Consider the following 25,605-nt stretch of genomic DNA (forward strand, 5'->3'; position numbering starts at 1 on the left):
GGCCGGCTGCCAGGCGAGGTTTCACGGCCAGCACCGAGCTCCGTGGCTCCCAGCACAGCAACCACAGCCCCTTTTCCCCCTCGAATCTCACAGAGAACCGCTGCGTCACTAAGACCCGTCTCCGAGCCCCTCCGGCCTCTCCCCGCCACCCCTCGGGCACCCCCACACCGCGCACGCGCGCGCTCCTCACCAGGCGGCGCAGGCGCAGTGAGCCCCCCGCCTGCCGCCAGGGGGTGCTGCAGGGAGCCCACCCCCGCCCCGCCCCGCCCCGGAAGCGTTTCTAGGTGACGGCCGGCCCGGCCCGCAGGCGGTGCGGCGGGCGGCGGCCAGCGCTATGGAGCACATCCGCACCACCAAGGTACGCCGGCCTGCCCCCGCCGGGCCAGCGGTTGCGGGGGGGAGTGGCGGCGGCGGCGGCGGCGGCGATGTTGTCGCCGGTGCCGCACCGGTAACCGTGAGGTGGGGAGGGCCTGCTTGGCCTGCCGGGTCGAGCTGCCGCCAGCTGTGAGCGAGGGCGTTCTTCTCTTGTATTTGGTGTTTCCTCGCGGGGGTCTGGGCCGGTCGGTGCCGCTTGGGCCGTCCCGGGGCCTAGTGGGGCAGCGGGGGCGTCCGGCTCTGGTACTTCCCCCTGAACCGTACCGCCGCAGGGCGCCCGGCCTGGGCTCACCCCAGCGGGCAGTGCCCTTCCCGGGGGCCTCGGCTGGGCCCCAGCCCGGCCCAGGGGCTGGAAGGGACGAAAGCTCCCGCGGGGAGCTCGGTGCGGGCTGCGCCGGTGAGGCCCCGCCGGAATGAACCAGCTCGTTAATTAATGGGGACAGGCCAAAAGTTGTCCTGGTGTAGCAGGGGCAGCTGTAATGGGGGGCTGGGGAAGGGGAGAAGCCAGCTGGGAGAGCGTTCCAGCTGAGTTTTGTACTTGGGATGTGGTTCCGTGTGGCTTTTTCCAGCTTTGGAGGCAAATCGATTGTGAAAACAACACCTTTTTAAAATTATTTTTTCTTCCTTCTAAAGACTCTGGTGTGTGTTGTTAGGGAGGCAAGCTATCAGTATATGTGCAGTATATATGAGTTAGGCTACTCAATAGCTAAGCTGCAGCTGGCATGTTAGACTTTTCTGTTTTTCTGGTTTTAGGTTATTAGTTTGTCATCTGTAATTAAGATGTTAATAAAAGGGCATAAGTCGTCTTTTTCTAAACAATTTTTAAGTTTTTAAGTCACAGCTCTTACAGAATTAAATTTCTAATAATATTTTTTTCATCTTGCTCATCAGCCCTGATGGCAAGGGCTGCTGAAGAGACTGCCCCTCTCTGTTGGGTCATAGAAATTGTCGAGTGATTAGTTCCCTAACCTGGCAATCTGACTTTAAACTAGGCTTATAGATGGGTGGAGAACAGGAGTGGTCTTATTTCAGCTCCACATAGAAGGTTTATAACCAATAATTATATATATGAACCGGTTTTTAATTTTTTTTGGGTAACAGATTATATAAACACTTATATAAAATGTGTATGGCTGGTTTTATTTTTCATACATATTTGTTTATATATGAAATGGGAGGAAGGTCTCTGAAGCTACTCTTAGTGACACTTTAGTTTACTGGATGGAATAACCTTGCGCCAAGCTGACAGATTGGAGATAAGGTTTCTTTATCAGCCTATTTACTTGTAAACTTGGAACTTCCTGTTTGGGAACTTAGTATTGTATCATTACAGTCAATATCTAATTTCAAAATAAAAAACTAGGCTAAAACCGAAGTCTCATGATGAGCTGAGTAGCTGTTTAAGTTTCAAACCTGAAACTGGAAAGGCAACACGTCACTGACTTCTTTGTGTCTGCATGTGATTGTGTTTCTGCATGTTTTTGGGCCCCTGCTGGCGGGGAGCAGGGGGGAAATACTTTGTGTAGCAATATAACTGAAGGAAAAACAAGCTTTGAATGCAACTTAAGATAAAAGACTTACTACTTGAAACAATTATTTTTATAATTTGTACAAAAACTCTATCTGTTCTAGATATATAAACTTAATGGCTAGAAGTAGCATGAGTTTTTAGTTAAATTGTGATGCTAGCTTAGCTCTTTGTATGCTGTTGATTTATTGAGTGACCAGGTGGAATAAAAATCCATATATGCTAGATGGTAACTGAGTATTACAGTTCTGGGAAGAAAGAAAACTGAAGTACAGCCTGCACTGTGGGCCTTGGAAGTTCAGTGCATGTGTGGGCTCAAGTTGGACTTCATTCCAACTGTTCTGAGACGTATCTACTTTGTCTAATCTGACAGTGCTTCACAGTTTTTTTTCAGTTTGTTTTATTGAAGTAGTGAAATAAACTTGAAATAACAGTGCAGTCTTGTATAAATTAACTGCTATGGAGGGAAGCTGTCACCCTTAGGAGGAGGTGATGAAGTAAGTTTTATTCCTCCTCGAACTTCAGTTTGCTGGAAATGTTGAAGTTAAGATTGTCTTAGAACTGTTAGCACAGCTATCTGAAATAAAGTTTAGCTTTTTGTGAAATTAAACTGTCCCAACAGGTTTATGGTGAATAAAGAAGTGAGGTCAACTTAAAAATCACTTCTGTCTGTGAATATATACTTAAATAGCAACAAATGATGAAAAGCCGTTAACAATATGTTGTAAGTAGTGGTGAAAATGTAATTACTCTTATTATAATTATTATTATAATTCTTTTGTGGTTTTGCAATGAAGTCTTAAAACTGAAGGGTCCGTAAAAATATTTTAAAGAGAAACATAGTAGAAAAGACTGGCATTTCTTCAGTCAATTCTCTGTGTATATTTGAAGTCAAATCTGCTTTAGTGAAAATACTGATGGGTTTTTTTACTGGAGATGGAAACCTTTGCTTAGCTTGACTGCTAAACTTATGTTTGCAAGCCTGAAAGTTAAATGAGAAAGGGAAAACTTTCAATTCCAGTGAATGTCATACAAAGTCATCATAAAAGAATCTTGGAATGATATACTGTAATTGTTTTTGTCTTGTATTATTTGTTCTAATTAAATCCTTCAGCTTTTTTAATGCAAGATTTCAGAGGTATAGCTTCATCCTTCCTTTCTGTTCTGGCTTGCCTCCTATATTGAAACATTCTCTGCTTTTTTTTGCCTTTAATCTGTAACTCCTAATCCTGAAACTGTTTGACACTTTCACTGTAAATACTCTATTATTGAGGCAGCTGTTCAAATTCTTACTGGTGTAAAAACTCATTAATTTGTTAGTGCTAGCTACTGTCAGAATATCCCTTCTGACTACTTAAATGATCTTTGTTTACAGATGTGCTAACACTCTATATCAGTCTTCAATCTCTTAATCTTGTGAACCCATTCTCTTCAAAACTGATGACTGGCTTGTTTTTCATAACTAAGGATTTACCAAACTTGACACTTCTTTTGCTTTTCAGTGATATAGCTGAGTACCCATTAAAGCTGACTTGGGTCAGGTTCAAATGAATGTGTCACCTGCAGAGGCTGAATCTAAATTAAATTTCAGTTGCATTTAAGAAAAGTGTATCTCAAATTTAGCTTTCAGAATTCTTGAGGACTTTACCTGTATAAGAGGCAGCTGGAGCACTAATGCCTGTCCTTACCTAACACAGAAATACAGTGTTAACAATAGCTGTCTTGTTACATGTAGGAGAATAGAACTTCACATGACAGGGATTTGTGGGTTGTCTTACTGGAACAAAACTGGAGCAGTTTCTGTGCCCTTCCCCATTTGCTGGGGAGGTGCAGTGCCAGGTACCTGAGCGGTTGCTGCTGCAGAACTGCCCAAAATGAATTCTGCATTTTTGCTGTGCTATATTGACTTCTGCTGCTCTGTAGCTGAGCATTGATACTTGCTGGCTACAGCATAATGTATTTTGAGGTACTGATGCTACATTACAAGAAATACCTGAATTGAAGAGGATTTTTGTAGTGTTTTATATTTGCTTTTAGTAGGTAAAAAGTTTGTGCGTACAAATTAAAAATGGCCTAACATCAGCATAGTAGATGTGGGGGTCTCCCAGTCACCTCATCTTGGTGCTGGTCTTGCTGGTGTGGAAGTTTTTGGAGTTCTGCCACACATTTAATGACAGCGGCAGCAGGCCTCAAGCATAAGAGCTTTCACTTGCCATTAATGAGAGAGTGCTGCCAAGAAATAGAGGAACACATGGAGATAAGACATTCACCACACTCTTTCCTTTCCGGTTGTTGCACACAAAGAATCACACAATGTTTGCTTCAAACAAAGCAAACTGTGAAGCCCATGAAGTTATGAGCAGCAGATAAAATACAGGCTATCTAGAAATCACTTTCTTTTGAAATGTTTTTTTTGTAGGATTTAGATAACAAGGTTGATGGAATACCAGGAGGAGAAATTTGCCCTTGCAAGACTCAAGCTTGAAATACCTGCTTCAAATGCCAGCATGGTTCTTGGCTTTCTAGGATATTGTTCTAATTATTAGTATATTGCTTATATTTCATTAGAATGCATTTTGACCATGAGGCAAGGTTACGGTGATCTAGATTTTTAAAGTTGGGGATGATATAAAAGACAATAGATACCTAAAATTGAAGTCAGGAGGACATAATCTTTGTGGCTTTGAGTCTGCAAATAGCCAATGAACCATGTTGCTGAGATCAGCTGTTAATTCAGTGCTGGCCTCTCAACAACAGGAAATTGTTAGTGTGTGTTTGCTCTACTTTGGGGAACCAGTCTAAAAGCTTAGTAGTTAATAGTTCTTAATTATTTTTTTAAAAAACTTGATATCCTGGTCTCTTTTATTAGTAAATAACCATAGTAGCTATGTATATGGAGTAATTATTCTGATGAACCTAGCACTGCCTTCATTATGCACTTTTGTAATGAAACATTGTGTTTTGACTAGCCAGTCTTCTCAAAGCTTATGTGGCTGTTGTTGTGTTCTTAATAGTTTGCCCAAATAGCCTTATGTGTGTGCTGTTATGCTTTTGACCATTTTCAAAATTATTGCACAAACTGTCGGAGCTGTTGCAGAGTTAAGATTTTGCTTTCTGCAAACCTGAAAAATTAAGCTTTGCTTCCCTATTTTTTCTTACAGGTAGAGCAAGTGAAATTACTCGACAGGTTCAGCACGAGCAATAAGTCACTGACAGGAACTCTATACCTTACAGCAACTCATCTGCTATTCATAGATTCAAGTCAGAGAGAAACATGGGTAAGGATAATGAATGCTTGTGGCTCAAAAGCATAGGTTCTCCAGATGCATTTGTTCTTCCTGATTTAAGATTGAATTTGCTTACTGAAATGTTCATCAAAGTTACAAGTTATTCCCCACGGTCTCTTTGTTGATGGTATCATAACTAGTTAATGATTTGCAGATTGTACTCTTGCATGACACTGCTGCAGCTGAAATCAGGTAGTGCTGAAAATGTTCACTTCTCTTCAAGCTGCTGTAATTTGTTCTATGAACTTCACTTGTATTCCTGAGTGAACGTGTGGTGGTTTTCTTTAAACAACTGAGTTGCGCTGCAGTTCAGAGGTAGGAGTGGAAGACTGCTGGATGGTTTAAGCATCAGGTTTAAAAATTCTGCATTAGCTTACTTTGTATTCAGATCCTGCTTAGGTTAAATGAGAGAGCAAAATGCAAAGAACCTAGGCTTTGGTGAAATATTCAAGATCCCATGCCCTTTTTTAGAGTGGTAAGCAGCTGTTTCTTTCCAAGTGTTCATCTCTGGAATAAAAGAATTCAGAAGGGACTGCAGCTTCTTGCTGACCACTACCAATGTTGTACAATCAAAGGTGACGAGTACGGTAATTTCCATTAGTTTTTCTCAGTGCCCTGGTGCACATCAAGTTCTGACTTCTGCTGTAGCCCAGCTATCTGAGTTAGGTGCCTTAAATCTGTCATCCTCCAGGATGAAATCTCACTTCCGTGGGTGCAGTTAATGTTTTTTTCTTGTAGGTTTATTGCCCATAGGTGTATTTTTATGGATTACCTTTAATCCTTATCTGGATTTGACTAAGTGCCTCAAGGTGCTTTCAGGAAAAGTTGTTTTTCAGTGATTTGTTCTTGGATACAATGTACAGCTTCATAGAAACCAAACCAATACATTTTCATATAAAATGGGTTACTGGGGAGACCATGATTCAGAAGCATTACTTGTACCTCCCCTTGTGCTATGTTAAAAGATTTCAGTTTGGAGAAATTGACCGTATACACAGAATACTGTATTTCTGTGATAATGCAAGTACTAAGTATAATTATGAAAATGTCTCCAGGACATTTCTAAATGCATATTTGGCAGCATCGTTTTCAGATGCCTGTTTAATTCTGATCAATATTTAAGAGGAGATGATTGCTTCAGTGAGGTAACTGAAATGCTATCAAGAACATCTTGTTCAGTTCAGGTAATGGACCTGTGGCTTTCTTACCATGGTTGAACAACTGTTACTTTTCCACATATTTCCTTAAATTTTGTGTAGATTTGCCTCACAGATAAAGCTATGGAGGGCTTTTGTATATCCATTACAGTGACAGTCTTCTGTTAGAGTGGTTGAAAGGCACTTAGCTGAGAGACTTTCATGTCTACATAGTTCAATGGGTAATACAGGGGATGTTTTCTTATCTCGTGTTCATTCTATACCTGTTGAATACTGGAATTCTAAAATCTTCTTTCTGTAGCTTTTATATGTTGAGTTGCTTTCCTCGATTTGCTTTATTTTGCCTGAAAATTCTGAAGTATGTTCCTGTAGATCCTTTAAAAAAATTTTTAAAAAGCCTGTTTGGACCCTGCCTAATTAGATGTAAGCATATCAGTTAGCAAACTTATAAAAGAGAACTGAACAACCCAGTGGACTTCTACTTGATTTTTTTTATTTAGAATATTTACTGCCCATTACAAACACTAGGTAACACCTCAAAATATGAGGGAAGAGAATAATTAAATTTTGACAGATTATGGTATCCTAACCAAAATGCCAGTTTTAAATTTTTCTTCTAAATGTATTTCATTTTAACTAAATGATTGACAGTCCATACTCAGCACTGCTTGATATGTCTTGTATCTGCTTTTGTAAATAGTATGCTGTTCTCATTTTTCATCAGCGTGCTTACGCTGTGAGTTCTTGTATGCCACAGATACTACATCATCACATTGCTGCGGTAGAAAAGCTTGCCTTGACTACTTCTGGCTGCCCCCTTGTCATCCAGTGCAAGAACTTCAGGATAGTTCACTTTGTTGTTCCTAGAGAGAGAGATTGTCATGACATCTATAACTCTTTGCTTCAGCTGTCAAGAACAGGTAAAAGACTTTGCAGTATATGCCTGGATAACAAGTTGATGGGTAGGGTGGGGGTGGAAATCCATGGCGCTTATGTTTTTTTTAAAACATGCATTATGTAAAGATCTCTTAAATGGATCTGGTATGTAAAATAATTTTAATGATTAAGTATTAATCTGCATACAGATGTAGAAGATGTGTTATCTGGCTTTTGTAGGTCACTGATGTTCACCTACAGAATGTGAGATTCCTGGGTTTTTTTTGCAATTCTAATGTTATCCCAGAAATTGTGAATATAAATGTGCCTGGTCTTAACTGGTGTGTTCCATAGATAAAATGGTACTAATCAAATACCAACTTGTTATTGATTCCATGCGGTTTCAAAAATAAAGCTGAAGCTTTGATACTAAAGTAGCACTACCAATTCAGCTTTACGAGAGAATTCTCTCACCTAGTATGGTCTTCTACATTTTCTGCTTTGTGTTTAGCACAATGTGGTCATCTGTGATATGTGAACAGAGTATTAGGAAAAACACTTTAAAAGCTTTTTGGCTTTAAAGAAAACTTTAAAAACGTATTGCTTTTGAAGGTCAGTAGATGTAAATTTCTGTTCTTACCTCCAAAAAGTGTTTGTTCTATTAGCTCCTGTGAAGTCTTGTAATAATTCTGCCTTTTGTCTTGTTCAATTTTGTCAGTCTTCGTTTTGTGAATTCTCCTTTGTCCTTATGGCTTTAGCGATGTCCTGGCTGAAATAGGTCAAGCACACTCAAGAAAGTTCTCTCAACCTACCTTCAACTAAATACCTATAATTGTGTCAGTTAACAGTATGATAGTTGCAGACTAAATATTTCAACAGCGTCAAGTATCTATTTAGTCTTGCTTCTGACAGTCTTAAAGCCTGAAACTTCCTCTGCAATTTGGGTAATTTCAAGACTTGTCAACTGTGTTACCTTTCTTCACTCAAGACATTCTTGGGGTCAACTCATCACATAGTCTTACTCTTTACCTTTAGCAAAATATGAAGAACTGTATGCCTTCTCCTATAATCCAAAACAAAATGAATCTGAGCAAGTCAAAGGTTGGCAGCTTATTGATCTAGCAGAAGAATATAAGAGGATGGGAGTGCCAAATTCTAACTGGCAGTTGTCTGATGCAAATCGTGATTATAAGGTAAGTGTTGTAATGGAAACATGTCTTGCTCTGTATCTTTCTGCTTTATCCTCTGAATCTAGTCCTATAGAAAACAGTCTAATACTATGAAATCACTGTCTTGCAGCATAAGCAAAAATTTGCAGGTGGAGAGTAACTCCTTAATCATTATGCTATCTCACAACTTTGTAATTGAAGCTTTTTCCAAGGCCTCACTGAGAGAGTACATGTATATGGATGTGTGTGTTCTTTGGGATTGTTTCTGGAGTATACTTAGCTCTTTGAAGCCCAGCCCCAGCAATTCTGGTGCTCTGTACCTTTGTTTTCTCTCTTAACTGAGAAGGATTCTACTTTAGCATTTGCAATGTTGACTGTGGGAAACGATGGCTGTGGTTGTGCAGCTGATTCCCAGATTAGATTTCACCTTACTTTGCAGTCTGAAAATACAAAAAATGAAGGAAATAAAATATTGAAATTACTTGAAACATGTTCTTAGCACTTCTATTGAAGAGTCACATTCTTGAGGTAAATGCTGGTATAGCAGTGCTTTCCAGCAGTACTTGGTTGTACAACTTGGATACCAATTTGTACTACTTTAGCCACATCTTGTCTCTTCTCAGCTATTTATGTGTATATAGAGAAACATGTTAGTGTTATCCTTTGTCTCTTATTTCACCTAACATCTCTCAAATTGGATGCAATAAAAGTAGTATAGGCTTTGTGCCTTGTACATAAAATTCTTTTTGTGTACCTGTCTTTCAGATTTGTGAAACATATCCTAGGGAACTTTATGTTCCCAGAACTGCAAGCAAGCCCATAATTGTTGGTAGCTCCAAGTTCAGAAGCAAAGGAAGATTCCCAGTGCTGTCATATTATCACAAAAATAAAGAGGTATAGTGTGTCTTCCTCTTAATGCAAATGTGCTGAAAAGTATTTCTCAGCACTTGGCAGTAGTTCAGGTAAGGAGGTAAGTACAGTGACTTGTATGAGGTTGGTATAACTCATGGTAATCTTAAATACAGCTGACACTAGTGGTGTCTAACAAGATGCTGAATTAAGCTAAGCCAGTTTAAAAGAAATCCTTAAGTAATCACTTGATAATCAGTTGAATCTCTTAAAGTTTCCAGAAACTGACCTTAAGATAACTGAAGATAGCTCTGTGTCAAATGATCTGTCTTGATACATCAAGAATAATATCTGTTAGGTCAGAAAGGGGATTTAAAAAACCCAATCAAACAAAAAACTCCCCAAAAGACACTGAAAGAATAGAACTGGTTTTTTAAGGAGGAATTTGCAATGTAAAATAAGAACTAGGGGCTGAGAAACAAGATTTTGCAGGGTTTGGTAGAGAGTGGTGTGAAGCAGCATCTGCCTGTCTCAGCTAGGGAGTATCTTGGGAGAGAATGATTGTCACCTTGCTGAGTTGAAGAATTTGAAGGATGAGTGTTAAGCTACTAGATGCATTTGAAGATAATTACTACTTGGAAGATGCACTTGATATCCTCTGAAATACAACGTCATTGAAAATGACGTGATGAGAACTAGACAGATAACATACCATACTTGCAGTAGTAAAAGAAACCATAATTCAATTCATACACTTTAGGAAAGCAAGTTACTCTCCTGGTATTTTTTCCAGCCTATACCTTTTTGATTTTTTTTTTAAATACCTGGGGAAAGTCCATTATGTAAACTGGTACCTTGCCCATGTAGATGAGCCTGAAAAAGGTGTTCTGATGCACCTTTAGGTTTAAGTTTTAGGTACTGTGTTTGAAGGACTGCAAGTGATGTGCTTAAAAAGTTGAAGACCTAAACTTTATTCAGTTTAGTGCTGTTATCTGCCAAATGAAACAATTTGTTTCAGCGTCTTTTAAATCAGGCAAAGCATTTCATCTACAGTTATTAAACTGATGGCAATTTGCTTTTTGTTTTCCATGGTAGGCTGCAATTTGCAGATGCAGTCAACCTCTCTCAGGTTTCAGTGCCAGGTGCCTGGAAGATGAACACATGTTGCAAGCCATCAGTAAAGCAAATCCTTCAAATCGCTACATGTATGTCATGGACACCAGGCCAAAGGTATGTACTTCAGGTTCTACAGACTAGCCTCTCTTTCTGAACACTAGAGTACAGGGATGTGGTGTAATTCTGAAAACTTTGGAGTTGTGTTTAACTCCATCATGGGCAAAAATATTCTTTAAATGTAAGGTTAGGCCTCTCCTATTCAGGCGTTTAGTACTTGCTTTCTTAAAGAAGTGGAACCCCTTTCAAGACTCAGATAGTATTCACTGAATATGCTAGTGAACTTTTGGGAGGTGCATTTAAAAATATACTTAAAACATAGTTAAGAAGTGGATAGTTGAGTGGGATCAGTCATTGTAACTCTATGAAGTTAAAATCGTGAAAAGATGAGCTGTGGTAGTGTTTCTTTTAGAATGGGAGGGACTGCTGTGTTATGTGTAAATGTCCTATGAAAACTGCTGTTGCTGTCTTAGGAAGAAGCAGGGGAAATTCTTTTGTAGAATTCTGAGGTCATACTTCATCACTAAGTTGAATTATACTGGGTTTTCAACTTACGTTGGAATGTGTGGGGTAACTTTCACTCTTTAGGCCCATCTGCATTTAAATTTATATTAATTTCACTAAAGCTCTCAACACAGGAGCTAGAAAAACAAGGATGTAAAGTGAAAATCCTACACTGTAGGATCTGCACTTATTTTGAGCACGGTTCATCAATAGGTGGGTCTGACAGACTGAAACTGAGCTAACTGGGAGTTCTTTATAGTTGTAATTTTATAGCTGCAGAAATTTATTAGCTTCTGACCCCCAAAAATGATGTCTTTAGGATACCTGGAAAGCACATGTGTGATTAAGTCTGGGTCTTTCCTTTTTAGGTTAATTGTTTTGTAGCGTATTTGCTCAGAAATGTTTGGAAATAAATAAAGGCTTGTAGGTGGGAATACAGAGGAAAGAATAGGAAATTAAATACATTATTCAGAAGTGTAAGCTCTAAATATAGACTGCCTGTTGCTTTTTATGTACCATGCCTTTCTTACACTTGGATACTTCCAAGCTGATTTGCCACCAACTGTTAATTTGCTAGAATCTGTTTATAGCAGTGCTCTTGTGTGGTTTTTCCCCCAGTGTGTTCCACTGAAATTGCATGACTTTCATTTCTTAATTTGAGATTTTTACTTCACGTACTGATTTTCAGTATTTTATTTTGCTCTTTTAAGCTTAATGCAATGGCCAACAGAGCTGCTGGGAAGGGCTATGAGAATGAAGACAACTACTCTAACATTAGGTTCCAGTTTGTTGGCATTGAAAATATTCACGTAATGAGATCCAGCTTACAAAAACTTCTGGAAGGTATGTTCTAACTGTACTATAATAGTGTGTATGAAAACAGGATAAATATTTTTTCTGAAATCCTTAACACCTTACACAAACTATTAATATTCCTATATCTTATCCTAGCTCTATATTTAGTACTAGTTTGCTGTGCTCTGTGGTAATGAATTATCATAAAACTTTACCTTTAAACTGTAAACCCAATGAATGGAGGTTTTTTGAAGCAAATTAACTGAGTAGCATATGTCTGGAGTAACTTGATTAGTATGTCAGTGGCTTGTACAAAAGACTTCTGTATTTTCCAAGTATAATTCATGTATACACATGTGTAGTATAACTACACAAAATAGTGCGTGTCTTTACATATATTTTTGTATATAGAATAGTGATTCTTCAAGGAGCATTTAATTGTACAGACCATATGCTTATTGTGAATTCTATAGAAAACCTATGCTCTTTGGCCTGGTGAGCCACTTTCGTGCTTGTAGGTACATCTGTAGTTCTGTAGCTTTTGGCTACAGAGCTTTTTTATTTCTGTTTGGGGCCCACTAGCTTAGAATCATAGAATCATTAGGTGGTATAAGACCTCTAAGATGATGAAGTCCAAATGTTAAGCTTGGTAGAAAGTAGGCTTTCACTGTGGTAGGGGCAGGTATTTTTGTAGATGGCAACCTCGGGTATCTTCTCTTAGAATCACACATAGCTGAAGTGATATTAGCCAGCAAATATTTCTTATTGCCAGAAGTTTGTCCTGTTTGGACAATAATATAACTGTGTGAGTTGCCACTCAAAATCATACAAGAATCAGGTTATCTGTCTCATTTCTGAACAGGTAAGTGTCTGTGTGAGAAACTTCAAGTCTACCTCTACACCTCTTGCTGCTACACTGCAAGGCATCTTTCCTTTAACTTGTTCTTCCCTGCACTCTTGATTGATGTTGTTACAGGATGAAAGTATACTAGTAAAGAATGGTAGCAATCAGTCAGAATTGTAGTATGGCAAGTCTGGAGGTACACAAGAATCTCAATGGTTTTCAGTTCATCACAGCATTCTTGTACTGCACTCACTTTATTCTCCTACGCAGAGTGGGGAAGGTGATGAAACTCTGGTTGTCTGACTACTCTGAACTCTGTATATTGTCTGGCTGCAGCTACTTCCTACTAATAGTTGTAATTTCTAAGTATTTCTGGTAAGCTTTTTGCATTTGCATTGCCTTCCTTGGTAAGGCTCCCTCTTGGGGATAACCAGTGTATTTACTTTGAATGTTACTTTGTCAAAAAGACACAAAGATCTTACTCTTGTCATTCATGGCTACTGTAGTTCTACAGGGTTTAGTTCTGGATGGAGAACACTTTTTAGTACCCCTCTCTTAACTATTTGAGTGGTGGTTTGCTAAAAGATTTCTAATCAACTTAAACATAGGGCATTAGAAACAATATACAACTTTAATTCTTTCTCCATTGCAGGGTATAGGTAGCTGCAACTGCTTAAGGCTTTCTAACTCTTGTTTTCTTTCAGTCAGTGGCACGAAGGGTTTGTCTGTCAATGACTTTTTGTCTGGTTTGGAGAACTCTGGGTGGCTGCGTCACATCAAAGCTGTGTTGGATGCTGCTGTCTTCCTAGTCAAGGTAACTTGCATGCTGCCTCTTTATTTGATGGGAAGTTGACTTGCTACCAGGCAAAAATATACTTAATATTCAGTAATGTGTAAAATTCAGCATTTGACTTTTTTGAGGTAGATGCTTAGTATACACTGATACATCTGATATGCTGTTTTAAATATTACATGTTTTTTTATGATTGGACATGTCAAATATGCAAGCTAATGTTTAGGGATTTTAGAGTGCTGTTGGCTCACCTTACTCAGAGATAAAGGGATTCTTACGCTCCTTGGTTCTTATTTATGAAAGGTGTCCAGTTTGGAGGTGGATGGAGCAAACTATTATCTAGCGTACCCTGCAAAACAGAAGGAGGCATGGCTGGCTTCGTTTGGCAAGGAAATTCAGAGGAATAATTGCCTTTGCCAGGCACTTAAGAAGCCAAGGGCTTGACCCTGAGGGGGGCTGGGTGAAGAAAAACCTGCATCTTTGATTTTACTAGGTGAAATAACAAGGAGCTACTTCAGATAAAAGTCAATGATTCTCCTAAAGATGATCCTCAATAATATCTGGGCTAACAGGATTTGAATTCTTAGCTGAAGCTAATAAGGATTTCCTAATCCTTAACTTCTGTGTAGTATAACGTTGAACAAGTGGATGTCTTTAATGATGTCTGTTTGTTTTGGTGTTTTTTAATCTGTTTGGCCTATATGCAATGCAAGGGTTTTTTATAAGTTTATTTTTCTGAGGGGTAGAAAGAGAACTGGGAGCCACTGTAGATGTTACCTTGTGCAGTGGTGGGTGGAATTTGTTTTCTTTGTAAGGAATTTCCTATACTTCTATGGAGACAAATTCCTAGCTTTCTGATAGTATCAAATCCTTTCCTCATAATAAATTTTTCTGGCTTTAAGTAAAATGGTCTATGCTGTGAGTTTGGGATAAGCGTAGCTTTTGTATTTATTTACTAAATTTTGACTTCTGTCTAGAATAGAACATTCACTAAACTTGTGTTTTGCAGGCAATAGCAGTTGAGAGTGCGAGTGTATTAGTGCACTGCTCAGATGGCTGGGATAGGACTTCCCAAGTTTGTTCTCTTGGAGCTCTCTTACTAGATTCCTATTATAGAACAATCAGAGGATTCATGGTAAGCAAGCTGCTGTATTGAGTTGTTCTTGCTAAATAATGTAAAATGTTTGTGAAAGGGAGCAGTGTAAACATACTGATGTGCTATTTTGTAGTTATAAAGTAAGATTTGCAGTATAATGATAAATCTTTTAGAAATATTTTGCTACTGGGAAGAACCATTTATTTAATATCTAAAAAACTGAAATACAAATACTGGGTTGCATTAGGCACCCTGCAGAAATGTTGAAATGATTGCCTTTTGCATCCCAAAAGGCCTCGTATCTGTGATGCATAAGGATTCCAAAGTGCTTATGGGAGACGGTGGATGTAATAAACTATGTGCTTTTATCACTTGTCCCAAAATCAACACTATTAAAATTTAAAAATGACAACTCCCTCAGTGACAGAGACCTGAAGATATTTAAGCAATATAAATTTCTTCTTCTGTCTCCAGAGAGGAAGAAGAATTCTGGTATTGTTATTCCAGATTTAGAGCAGGAGAATCAAGTGTTCTGCAGTGGCAACACAAGGTGTTATGGGAACTTCTGAAAGATGGTACATAAATCTAGTTCCATATACTGGTTGGTTCTAGCTGCCACAAATAACGCAAGCAACAAAAATGAAGTTGAGGAAGAATTAGAAGAGGCTTCATTTCTCATGGATAGTGAGAATGTGTGTAATCTTTAGGGAAGTCACTTCTTATTCTTGGTTTTTAGTCCTTGCTGTCAATTAGATTTCTGGGAAAACCTCTGCAATGGGCAGGCAGTCCTGTGTTCCTTTTGGTGCTTGATGCTGTGACTGAAGTCATAAAACAGACTAGTGTTGATATTCCTATAGAGGGACATACTGCTATAAAATGTTACAAAGATTGTGTTGTGTGGTTTTATGTAACCTATGATAGCAGGAATGCAATGTGAAAAATTGCAAAGTACAGGAAAAATTTTAGTAAGTTGGTTGATAATCTACTTGCGAAGTCATACAATGTTAGTAGACTTAAAGCAAGCCTGGCTTAACAGCAGTTATCTGATTGTCAACTTGCTAAACATTTTTTAACTAGTTTTAGAAACGTGCTTGAATCTCTTGTGAAAGACTCCCAAGAAAATAAAGGAACTACAGAGTGACAAGCAGTTGTTCCTACTGTGGTTTATTTGACTCAGATTTAAAATACAATATGTTGATAATCTGTGGGTTTAATACTACAGATGTACAATTGAGTAATATTTTACATGAGATTTTGGTTTTTTACCCTCTAGGTCTTGATAGAGAAAGACTGGATCTCTTTTGGGCACAAGTTCTCTGACAGGTAATTCACTCTTCCAGTACAGTAAAATGTAGTGAACTAAATATTCTTAACATCCACAAGTTGTATTTTGTTTTTAAAACTTCTAGCAGCGCTGCAGTAATTTGCAATGAGTAAGCTATTTTCAGTAGGCAGTGCATTTAGTGTATTACTATTTATTCATATACCTATTGGATAATTGATTTATATTATAGACATAAATTTTTAGTGTTACTGGTGCCTCGCTCTGAGATGTCAACGACGGCAGCTAGGTCTGCATGTATGCATAGACAGCACAAAACCAATCTAAAGCTATGGCCCAGCTATTTAGGCAATATAAAATGCTTAGTTGTGGTATCTTTAAAAATCAGTTTACATTTACGTTTACTTTTAATGATGAAGTCACACTTACCTTTAGAAGTTCTGTATGTTGAGAGTTCTGTTTTTCCCTTTATCTGCTTATCATCATCTGTGACAATAGCCTTGCTGCTATTTACTGCTTATTAATTTGCTTTTAGCTGGTATGCTCCAAATGTTGACTATGGAAGTAATAGACACAAAAGAACTTAACTGTGTTAAATTGCTCTTCTGTACTGAATACAGATGTGTGATTACTTACAAGTCAGAAAAATAAGTTAAATATAGATTCATTTCTATTCAAAAATTGCCCCAGTTCTCAAAGTTAGGTGCTTAATCTCCAAACCAAAGTTAGTGTCAAATTAATGTGCTGTCATTTAAAAACAAGTGCCACTAGGACTTGATTTCTAACTTAAACTGTTCTCAATCTGTTTATGGAATCTTTCAGGTGTTGTCAGTTGGATAGTGATCCAAAAGAGATCTCACCAGTGTTCACCCAGTTTCTGGAAGGTGTGTGGAATCTGACTGAGCAGTTTCCACAAGCCTTTGAGTTCAATGAAGCTTTCCTCCTTCAGATCCATGAACATGTCCATTCATGCCAGTTTGGTAACTTCCTTGGAAACTGCCAAAAAGAGAGAGAAGAACTGAAGTAAGCAGACATTGTAGTGTCTCTTGTTTATTCTGGCAGACTAAACTCCTGTGAATCTTCATTTTAGGCTCTGAATAAAAATAGAGTACTGGTAGTACTCAAAATGTTGAACAGCATCAGGCAACAGCAGTGCTTCTCATGCTTTTGCGCACTGAAGACAATCTTTCTAATTCTGGGAGAAAATCCCATGGTTGTTTTGATAGGGAAAGTTAAGGCTTCTTCCCCCCACTTTTCCCCCCTAAAAATAGGTAAGCTTAAGTTTGGAAGTATCACTTCATTCCCTCCCCCAATCTATTTTTAGGTAGCCTTAAAAGTCTTGCCTGCTCAAGACTAATTACTGTCACTTAGAAGTATTAATAGGATGTCTCCTAATGCTTTCAGTTGGAAAACTTCTGTAAAGTTTCAGTTCATCTTTGTCTCAAACGGTATTTTAAAAGCATTTATTGCAAGTAGGCAAAACTTGCACAGCATAAGCAGTAATACTTCTAAAACTGATAGTTCTGTCCAACATTAGCATATGCCAGGAAGAGGTTGGTTTTACTAAGAGCTTTTAACTTAACATTTATAAGTATTTCTGGTAACTTTAAAAAAGCTAAGATCAATTTATTATGTTGAGTTGAACAGCTTCCATTTTTTGCTTGCAGTCAGCATCTTGATCTTGTCTTGCTTTTAGATTAAAAGAGAAGACATATTCCTTGTGGCCTTTCCTTCTGAATGAACAAAAGAAGTATCGGAATCCTCTGTATAATCCAGACTCTTGTCCAGAACTAACTCTTTTGGAGCCTGATACAGTATCATTCAATTTTAAGTAAGTTTAAATTATATACAGGATCTCTACTTGAATTTTGGCTTTATTCTGAGTAGTTAAAACTGGCTGCCTCATGCAGGTTTTGGAGAAATATGTACCATCAGTTTGATCGAAGTATGCATCCCAGGCAATCTGTGTTCAATATTATAATGAACATGAGTGAAGAAAATAGACAACTGGAGGAAGACATAAAAGAACTGGAAGCTGTAAGTATTACAAAATAAGTGTGTGTACTTGTGACTTGTTCTTCAAATTCACACTTATAGTCTGTAATACTGCTGCTAGCTTTCACATGAATGTCACTACTGTATGGCCTTGGCTTTGACTTTCACTGTGTTCTTCTATGCTGAATGCCAGACTGTGCAGCCAATGTTTTGCTCTTAGGCACAATTTATTTTGCTTACTGGTGAACTGTATTATGTGAGTGCTTCTACTATCAAAGCATTACTGAAGATGGCTTAGTAGGTACTGAAGTAGGTTAAATTTATGTGAATCTTACCTTAAATAACAAGGTACCCATCATAGCTACAGCTGTGTTGCTATACCAAAGAGACTGAAAATGTTTTATTTCCATTATAGCTACTAAAATAGAAGCAGTAAGTATTGTTCTTCCTTTAACTTCATATGCAGGTGCATGCTGTTGTAAGTCACCATAATTATGGGGCATATACACAGTAATGCTTATTTGAAGACAGGGCTAAATCCAGAGATCAGATTTTTCTATAAATGACTTCTAGGTGCTACAGTGAACAGCCAGGAGAGACTGAACGGTGTATCTCACTTTAGTCTAGTATGACTTAATCGGTGGCTTTTAATTGATACTTCCTTATAGTCAGTTACAGTGCTGAAACTTGAGTAATACGTTTTTAAGAAATTCAAGTTTCCTAATTTTCAGTTCTACTTCTAGAAATGGTAACGCATTTCTAGTGGCTAGAAATGGTAACACAACTCCTGTATGTTACATTGCAGGGGAGGAGAGGGGAAGTAAAGCTCTTCTAGGATGAAAGCCACTATTAAACTGGTCACTTAAACTGTTTCAAATCTTAATTGTGGATTTAAAAGTTTTTATACAACTGAAGCAGCAAGATGAAAACTGCAAGCTGAAGAATAAGCAAGATGTAAAATGAGGTTTCAGTTCTGAATTTTCTAGAACCTTGTTCCAAGGGGGTAACCTCACCTTAAGCCCACACTTCTCACTTCAGTGATGAAGAGTTGTAGTTGTTTGAAATATTGATGTAGACTTTTTGCTGTTTCCATCTTCAAATAGTTGGTGTCAAGAGACACCAGGTCATTTGGGCTCAGTCTCAGCCCTAATAGAGCACAAGCATATGAATGAAAAATCAGTTCAGTTAGCTAGTTGAAGCTCCCAGTTACTGGGTGAGATTGTTTGAATTTAAAAACAAAGCAAACCCGAAACAAACAAAAAACCAAAATAAAAAACGCACAAACCCAACTAAATTAAACCAAATCTTTATTCTTCTGCTCAGTGCTTACAGGATAGGCCCCTTCCTCTAGTCCTACTTTCTAGTTGATGTTTTTAGTATATTCCTGTCTTTGAACAAACTGCATTGGCATTTTTCAGATCTAAAGGAAAAGTCTTTTAGAAAGTTTTTAGGAAGGACATAAGGGCTTAGGTATGAAACTCTCCTTGTCTTTGAGACTCATGGTCTACTGTAAGCTCCCTGCTTGCTAATAGTACCAAGGCCCATCTTCCTCTGCCTGTACTCCAGGAAGTATTCCCATCTTGATAGCAACCAAACAAGGGGTAAGCCTGGAAGAACCTCTCCTTCTCTACAGACATTGACAGGTGACCTTTCTGCCTTCTGCTCAGCTGCAAATTCTAAGCATACAGTGCTTGTAGCATCTGCTGTAAACTGGGGAAAAATGTCTTACCCAATGGCCTAACATTTAATAATACTGTTACATATCTAACCTAGGGTATGTAATACAGGGTTCTGCAGACACTGGGTTAGCCAGCAAAAGTGGATTCACTTCCTTTCAAAGCAGAATATTATCAGTAGCACAGTCATTCTCACTGTTAGTTAACTATTCTCTGTTTCAGAAAATAAAGCGGAAAAATGGGCAGTCAGATGCAGTCCTTTTGAAGGAACATCAGCAGTCTGCTCATCCTGTGCCTGTGGCACTGAAGACCCCTCCATGTTTCAAGAAGGAGCAGCCACTGATCCCTGAGAATGATGCTGTGAGAACTATAGAGGGCAGCAACACAGCAGACAATCGCTACAGTGAATTTGTGGCAGAGTTCTCAAAAGCTGAGCCTGCTGTTGTCAGCTTGGAGTATGGAGTGGCCAGGATGACCTGCTAATTAAAATCTGGCACTGTGCTTTTCTAGACTGATTAAGAGATGGATTATTTTGAGGATGGATCTGTACTGCATGACCAAAACATGATTTTGTATATCGGCAGGTTTTGTTAACATAGACTAGAACAGCATGCTAGTTGTCAAGTGTTTGCTGTTCTTTTAAGGAGAAAAGTGTAGTTGTGTTTTAAAAGAAATAAGGGCATTTGGTAAGTAGTGACTAAAAATCAAGGAATGATATGTCTTTGGACTTAAGTCAGTTTGCACTAAATTGATTTAAACAGTAATGTTACATTATTCAGTAGGAGAACAGAGGTGGTCTTTCACGGATTGATTTTATTTGGGCAAGAAAACTTGAACTTTCTATTTTAGGACGTGAAGCTACATGTATATATTGCATATGATATGGATATGTATACCCTTGTTTAATGTCATCCAGTACTAACTTTCAGTGCATTAAGTGCCATGGAAAAGTATGATATATTTCAAATCATAAATAGTTGGCCTTAAACCCATCATGTCAATGATATTGTCCTTCACTATTGCAGTCTACCTGGTTCTGTTTACATTGTATTTGCTCAAATTATTACTTAAAACAGGACTGAATATAAGGAATGAAGCATGCCTAAGCTGGCACAGCCTTTTGGCAAATAACTATATGAATGTTAATGTATCACTGAAGACTATTCTTGCAGTTCCATTGTTGTTTAAAATGTGATAGATTGGCCTGATTTTCCTCTCTGGCAGCTCAGTAGATTGAGCATCATTGAAGCTACAGGTTGTGTCTGACCTTAAACGTTTTGATTTGTGGCAAGGTATTTAAATGTAGAGTAATAAAAGTAAAAACATGTCATGTAAGAAAAAAACTTAGCCAATAACTGGATTGTCAAGTCCATTCAGATTGTTTACTATGTGCTGTGCAGTTGTTCAAGTTCCAAGAATGGAAGCAGAAGTTCTGGACTTGTGGTCTGCTGACATTGTTCCTAAGTAGAAAAAAGTCCTTAGTGTTTCCAAAGCTCACAAGAAACTGAGTGCCTCCAAATCTTTCATTAGAAGAAAATACTATTTTTTAGTGAAACCTTCTTATCATGTAAAAACTTGTCCAACCTGTGCATATTAGTAATTTCAGTACAGTCTGGAGACTTTTATGTAGTTAGAGGGGACAAAAACTTTTTCTAGCAGGTTGTAGTAGAAATCATAGGGCATAAAAGAAAAGGAGGGAACTTACAGTTTGTAAGCTTAATTATGTATCCGTAACCCTCTAGTAAGGGAGAAGATTTTTGCTGAAGTTTGTCTCATGATGGATTTTCTGAGCTGATAATGGAATAGGAAAGAAACCCCAGTGCCCGGTTCTTAAATAGATGTATAATTTATACAACTTAGGGTATTAAGATCTGTAGATGTGATGTTAGATTAATGCTACTGACCTTTTATCTCTGGATTTAAATAACTTTTGGTTACAAATGAAAATGAGTTTATTCTCACCCTAATCCCTGAAATCTGCTTAAAACTACTGGTGTGCCACACATGATTTGACATATTGGCAGCATTTCCCTCTACACCATATTGGATCCAGGACTCTATTAGCAAGGCCAGTATAGGCCATGATCAAGTTGCACTTGTGGAGCTGTCTAGGAGAAACTAACTGAGACTCCTCTATTTGAGTATTAATTCACCTGTTTCACTTTTTTTAAAGCCTGTAAGTGTAAATAATGGTTCATAAGTATTTCTATTCCCAAATATATGAGCATACTGTAATCTTTAAAATATATTACCCAGTCATTTAAACATGTTTAGAATTTCTCCACTGAAGGTTTTGATAGTTTCATGTTTGCACAGTGGTGCCTTACAGGGTCACAGCAAGAGAGGTTTTTGTGCCTTGTTATTTATTGTCTTCCCCTCTCCCTCACCTTCTGTATCAACTTGGTTCTGTGGTTTTCCTTTGGAAGAGCATCTTGTATATTAAGCTTGTGTTGTATCACAGTAGTGACAGATTTATCACTGACAACATAAGTAACTTACCAATTTGTAATTATTTGTTTTAATGTTTAGCTGCTCTGGTGTGCCATGTACATGTTTCATATTTATTGTTTAGAGTTTATAGATTCAAAAGATTACATGCAGCTTTTTTGCAAATACTGTTGTATGTTGTTTTCACTTCAACAGCTATCTGACTACCCTTGTATACAAGGCTTTTAAAGAGATCTGTTCCCTTTCAGTACTGTTAAAGTGAGTTTATTTCAGTCTTCAGGCCCTTTCTGTTGGCAGAGTTCACTTCCTAGCAAAAGGAATCGGGATGCCTTTTTATTTTAAGTCAAGGTAGGTGTGTCAGGTCAGACTTAAAATGCCATAAAACTATCTGATCAAGCACAGAACCTGCTGCTTCATCAAAAATTACAATACTTCCTGATCTGAAATAAATATTTTACTTCAGTTAATATATGAATGGTGTTTCATAAGGCTGTTTTGTAGAGCAGCCTTCTTATGAAGTCCAGATAACTCTGCCAACTCAGCCCCCAGGGTCATGGGTGAGAAAAGTTCCTGCAGAGAGGCAGCTGTCTGTTCTCATTTGCTGTTTAGGCTTAAGCCAAAACTACCTAAAGCACATGGGACCTGTGGTGAAGTAAATAGATAGTAATGAAGTGAGCTCCAACAGAAAGCTTGGCAGGATGGCCAGGACTCAGCACAGTGGGACTGTTCTGTGCCCTTCAAGAAGGGTTTAAAAAACAACAAGCTGACTAAACTGTGGCAGAAGCCTTCTGAGAGCAGAAGGAATTTTAATTCTTATTTCAGTGGATGGGCTTTTCTTCATCATGAACATGCTGCTTCAAGAGCAGTTACAATACTGAAAGGTGCCTGGTAAAGCTCAAAATAATGAGCAGAACTCTTTCAAGCTGCAGCATTCATATCTGGTTGGTGCACTCACCAGTTGCTTGGGAATATGTCCCAGATAGAAAGTTGCTATAGTCGATTCTGCCCTATTGGTTGCAAGACTTTGGCACCTGTCGATTCTGTACTTTATCTTGAAGGTCTTGGTAGTCTTTGGAGTTCTGTCTTGTGCTGTGCTTGATCTTTTTTCCCATCTGAATGCCATAAAAGAGAAATAATTGCTTTTAACCTGATTCCTTGAAGCTGATTAGTCTCACCTGAGCAACTAAGAATGATTTCACTTCATACTGATTAAAATATTTATTTCACTAGTACCAAAGGAGTTGGGCTAATTTTTGGGAGGCTTGCTTTTGTCACAATGTATTCTTCAATACAAGTTTAAACACCCAACTGTTCTGTTTTGTAGGATGACTGCCAAATCAACAGACTAAGAAATTAATTAAGCAACACTGAACTGAGCCTGTGCATTTTCCACACATGTCCAATTACCAGTGACCTAAATCTGGGGCAAAAGCCTGAAGTCTGGAGAGTCCATTTAGAGAATGGGAACAGCAGTCCTTCCATAAAACTGCATATCCCTATGTGGAATAAATGCCCTAATATAACGTTCTCTTAGAGGAATAGCTATCACAAATCAAGCTGTGACAGTTTGATGCATGTCTTCCTCAGGATAAGCACCCTGGAGAATGCCTTTCTGGGACAGGTGATGTGTTCTTCCTCTGTAGCTGCTGTTTTCCACAGGCCTGTTGAAAAAGTAACATATAAGCAAAACTGAGAATTTCCCATTCCAGTAAACTGAGCATGTAACTGGATACACAGTTGGGCTGAAGTGGGGCTGGGGTAGCTTGGCTTAACTACTATCCTCTTAAGTGACATAAATAATATAAAGAAATTCGATGTTAAAATAGCACAGGGCACATGCTGTCGACATCTGTTCTTTAGAGTCCTGCCCTGCTCTTCAGCAAGTGTGGCTAGCATGAGGGCCTCACATAAGCATGGTGATTGCTTTCTAGTTAGTTTAAAGATAATCTGATTTCAAATAAGATCATCCCTCCACAGTGGTAACTTATAGACCTTTAGGTCAGAACCTGAAGGTTGCTCTTAAAACTCTTGTTTAGTTGCTAATAGTTCTAAACCTGTAGCTGATCATAGACTTATGTATCCTGGTCATGAAACCTATATCAACCTTTAGGATTAGATCTTTTAGATTAGGCTGAAGTCTGCTTTGACTTGCTTTCACCATTTATGTCACACTTTCCTCAAAGTGTTGCTTATTGTGGTGCTTGATATCTGCCTTTCAGGCGTAACAGGCTTCTTAATGCTTTGGATGTCTCAAAAACCTGGAAGTACTGCAGTTTTCTTCCACTATTCTGAAGGCTCGGATTAGTGAACAGTGTGGGTGAGCTTATGTTTGATGTAGCTAGCTTGACCTGCCTACATGTTTAATAGCATTGAAAATCAGCACGGTGTCATAATTCAATGGCACAACTTCTGTATGCGCAATAGGCTTAAGGAAGAAGATGCAGTTGGGACCCTTGTCACAGCATGTAGCAAGGAACAGGACCCTGCTGGGGTATGACTCATAAAAAGAAGCAGTAGAGCTGTTTTGATGTCCAGCAGCAGCTCAGGGACTTGAGGTGGAAGGTCGAAGGCATGCTGCTTCTGAGATCACTTTCCAGGTCTCAGAGAATTCAGTGACCTGGTCTATTAAACACTTGTAGCCGAGCAATTCTGCACTGGCATCAAGCAAAAGAAAAATATGTGGTTCTGTGTTTCTTAATCTACTGGCTTCAAGTAATAAATGTCCTGGTGGTGACTCTGAAATTGGGGTGCAATATTTTGTTTGTTCTCGTTTATATTTTAACTCTTGAAGTTGGTTGTATGCTGTTTATAATTAAGTGGGATTATAGTTTTTTGACATGCACTATTAAAGTCTTTCCCATCTTAAGTACCTGCTAACCTTGTTATTATCTTGTGCTTTGTATCTCTGCATATTATTTTTCTGCTGAATGCTTTTCTTGCAAGTGGGCAGTCTTGGTGAAGTCCCATGGTGCCTCACAAAGGCATTCCTCATTACCTAGCATTACAGATTGGTTTCCTTGCTGTGTCTTACTGTTGCTCTTCAATCTTTATAGCTGTTGGCAATGTCCCTTGACAAACATCTTTCCGTCAAAGAAAATGGGTTTGTTTTCCCATTTCTCAGGGATTTTTACCCCTGAACTAGTGAACTTGAAGAATATTGCTTATTGTCCCTTTCAGGGCTTCTGAGTGCCTGTTGACTTCCACAGTCAGTTTACTTACACATTTTAACTTCAGACCTGGCTATTAAAAAAAAAAAGTTCAAATGTTGGATATGGCAAAGGGGAAGAAAATTGTTTTCATTGTAATGTATCTGGAAAGACTGGCTGTTTCACTAGCATTTACTGCTCTGTAATGCTGTCTGTAAAAGTCATTTATCTGTGTGCTGGGACCATGCTTGATGTATATTCCTGAAGAAACTTTAGCAAATGGAATTTTGTAATAAGTATTTTATTTGTACGTGTTTTGAAAATCCATAAAGCTTAAAATAAAATGGTCTTAATATTGCCAATCTAACTGGGCATTAAATAGTCCATTTATAAAAGCAGTGTATGAACATAAACATTCCATAAAATGAAAATATTCTTAATGAATTTTATCTGATACAGACTATGGAGTACAGAAATTACTTGGCCTGCTTATTAGTTTCTTGACTGATCCTGTAACTTTTATGTATGGGAGAGAGGCTTAACTTTGTGTTATTGGCTCTAGACTGCTGGTCTAGTAATTACAAACACTATTAGATGCTTAATTTAAGAGTT

General features: G+C 38.3%; 1 protein-coding gene across 1 annotated transcript; it reads left to right on the plus strand.

Moving 5' to 3' along the window:
• The first annotated feature begins 260 nt into the window (after positions 1-260).
• On the plus strand, positions 261-25,360 carry MTMR6 (myotubularin related protein 6). Its single transcript, XM_064441131.1, has 14 exons — positions 261-358; positions 5,065-5,181; positions 7,105-7,267; positions 8,259-8,416; positions 9,158-9,286; positions 10,337-10,471; positions 11,629-11,761; positions 13,262-13,371; positions 14,360-14,485; positions 15,720-15,769; positions 16,551-16,751; positions 17,425-17,559; positions 17,639-17,765; positions 19,622-25,360. Exons 1-14 carry the CDS (start codon positions 335-337, stop codon positions 19,880-19,882), a joined length of 1,869 nt encoding a protein of 622 aa, XP_064297201.1. The 5' UTR covers positions 261-334; the 3' UTR covers positions 19,883-25,360.
• Positions 25,361-25,605: the final 245 nt, after the last annotated feature.

Source organism: Phalacrocorax carbo, chromosome 1 (genome assembly GCF_963921805.1).
Source record: "Phalacrocorax carbo chromosome 1, bPhaCar2.1, whole genome shotgun sequence".
In the NCBI taxonomy this organism is placed as follows: Eukaryota; Metazoa; Chordata; class Aves; order Suliformes; family Phalacrocoracidae; genus Phalacrocorax; species Phalacrocorax carbo.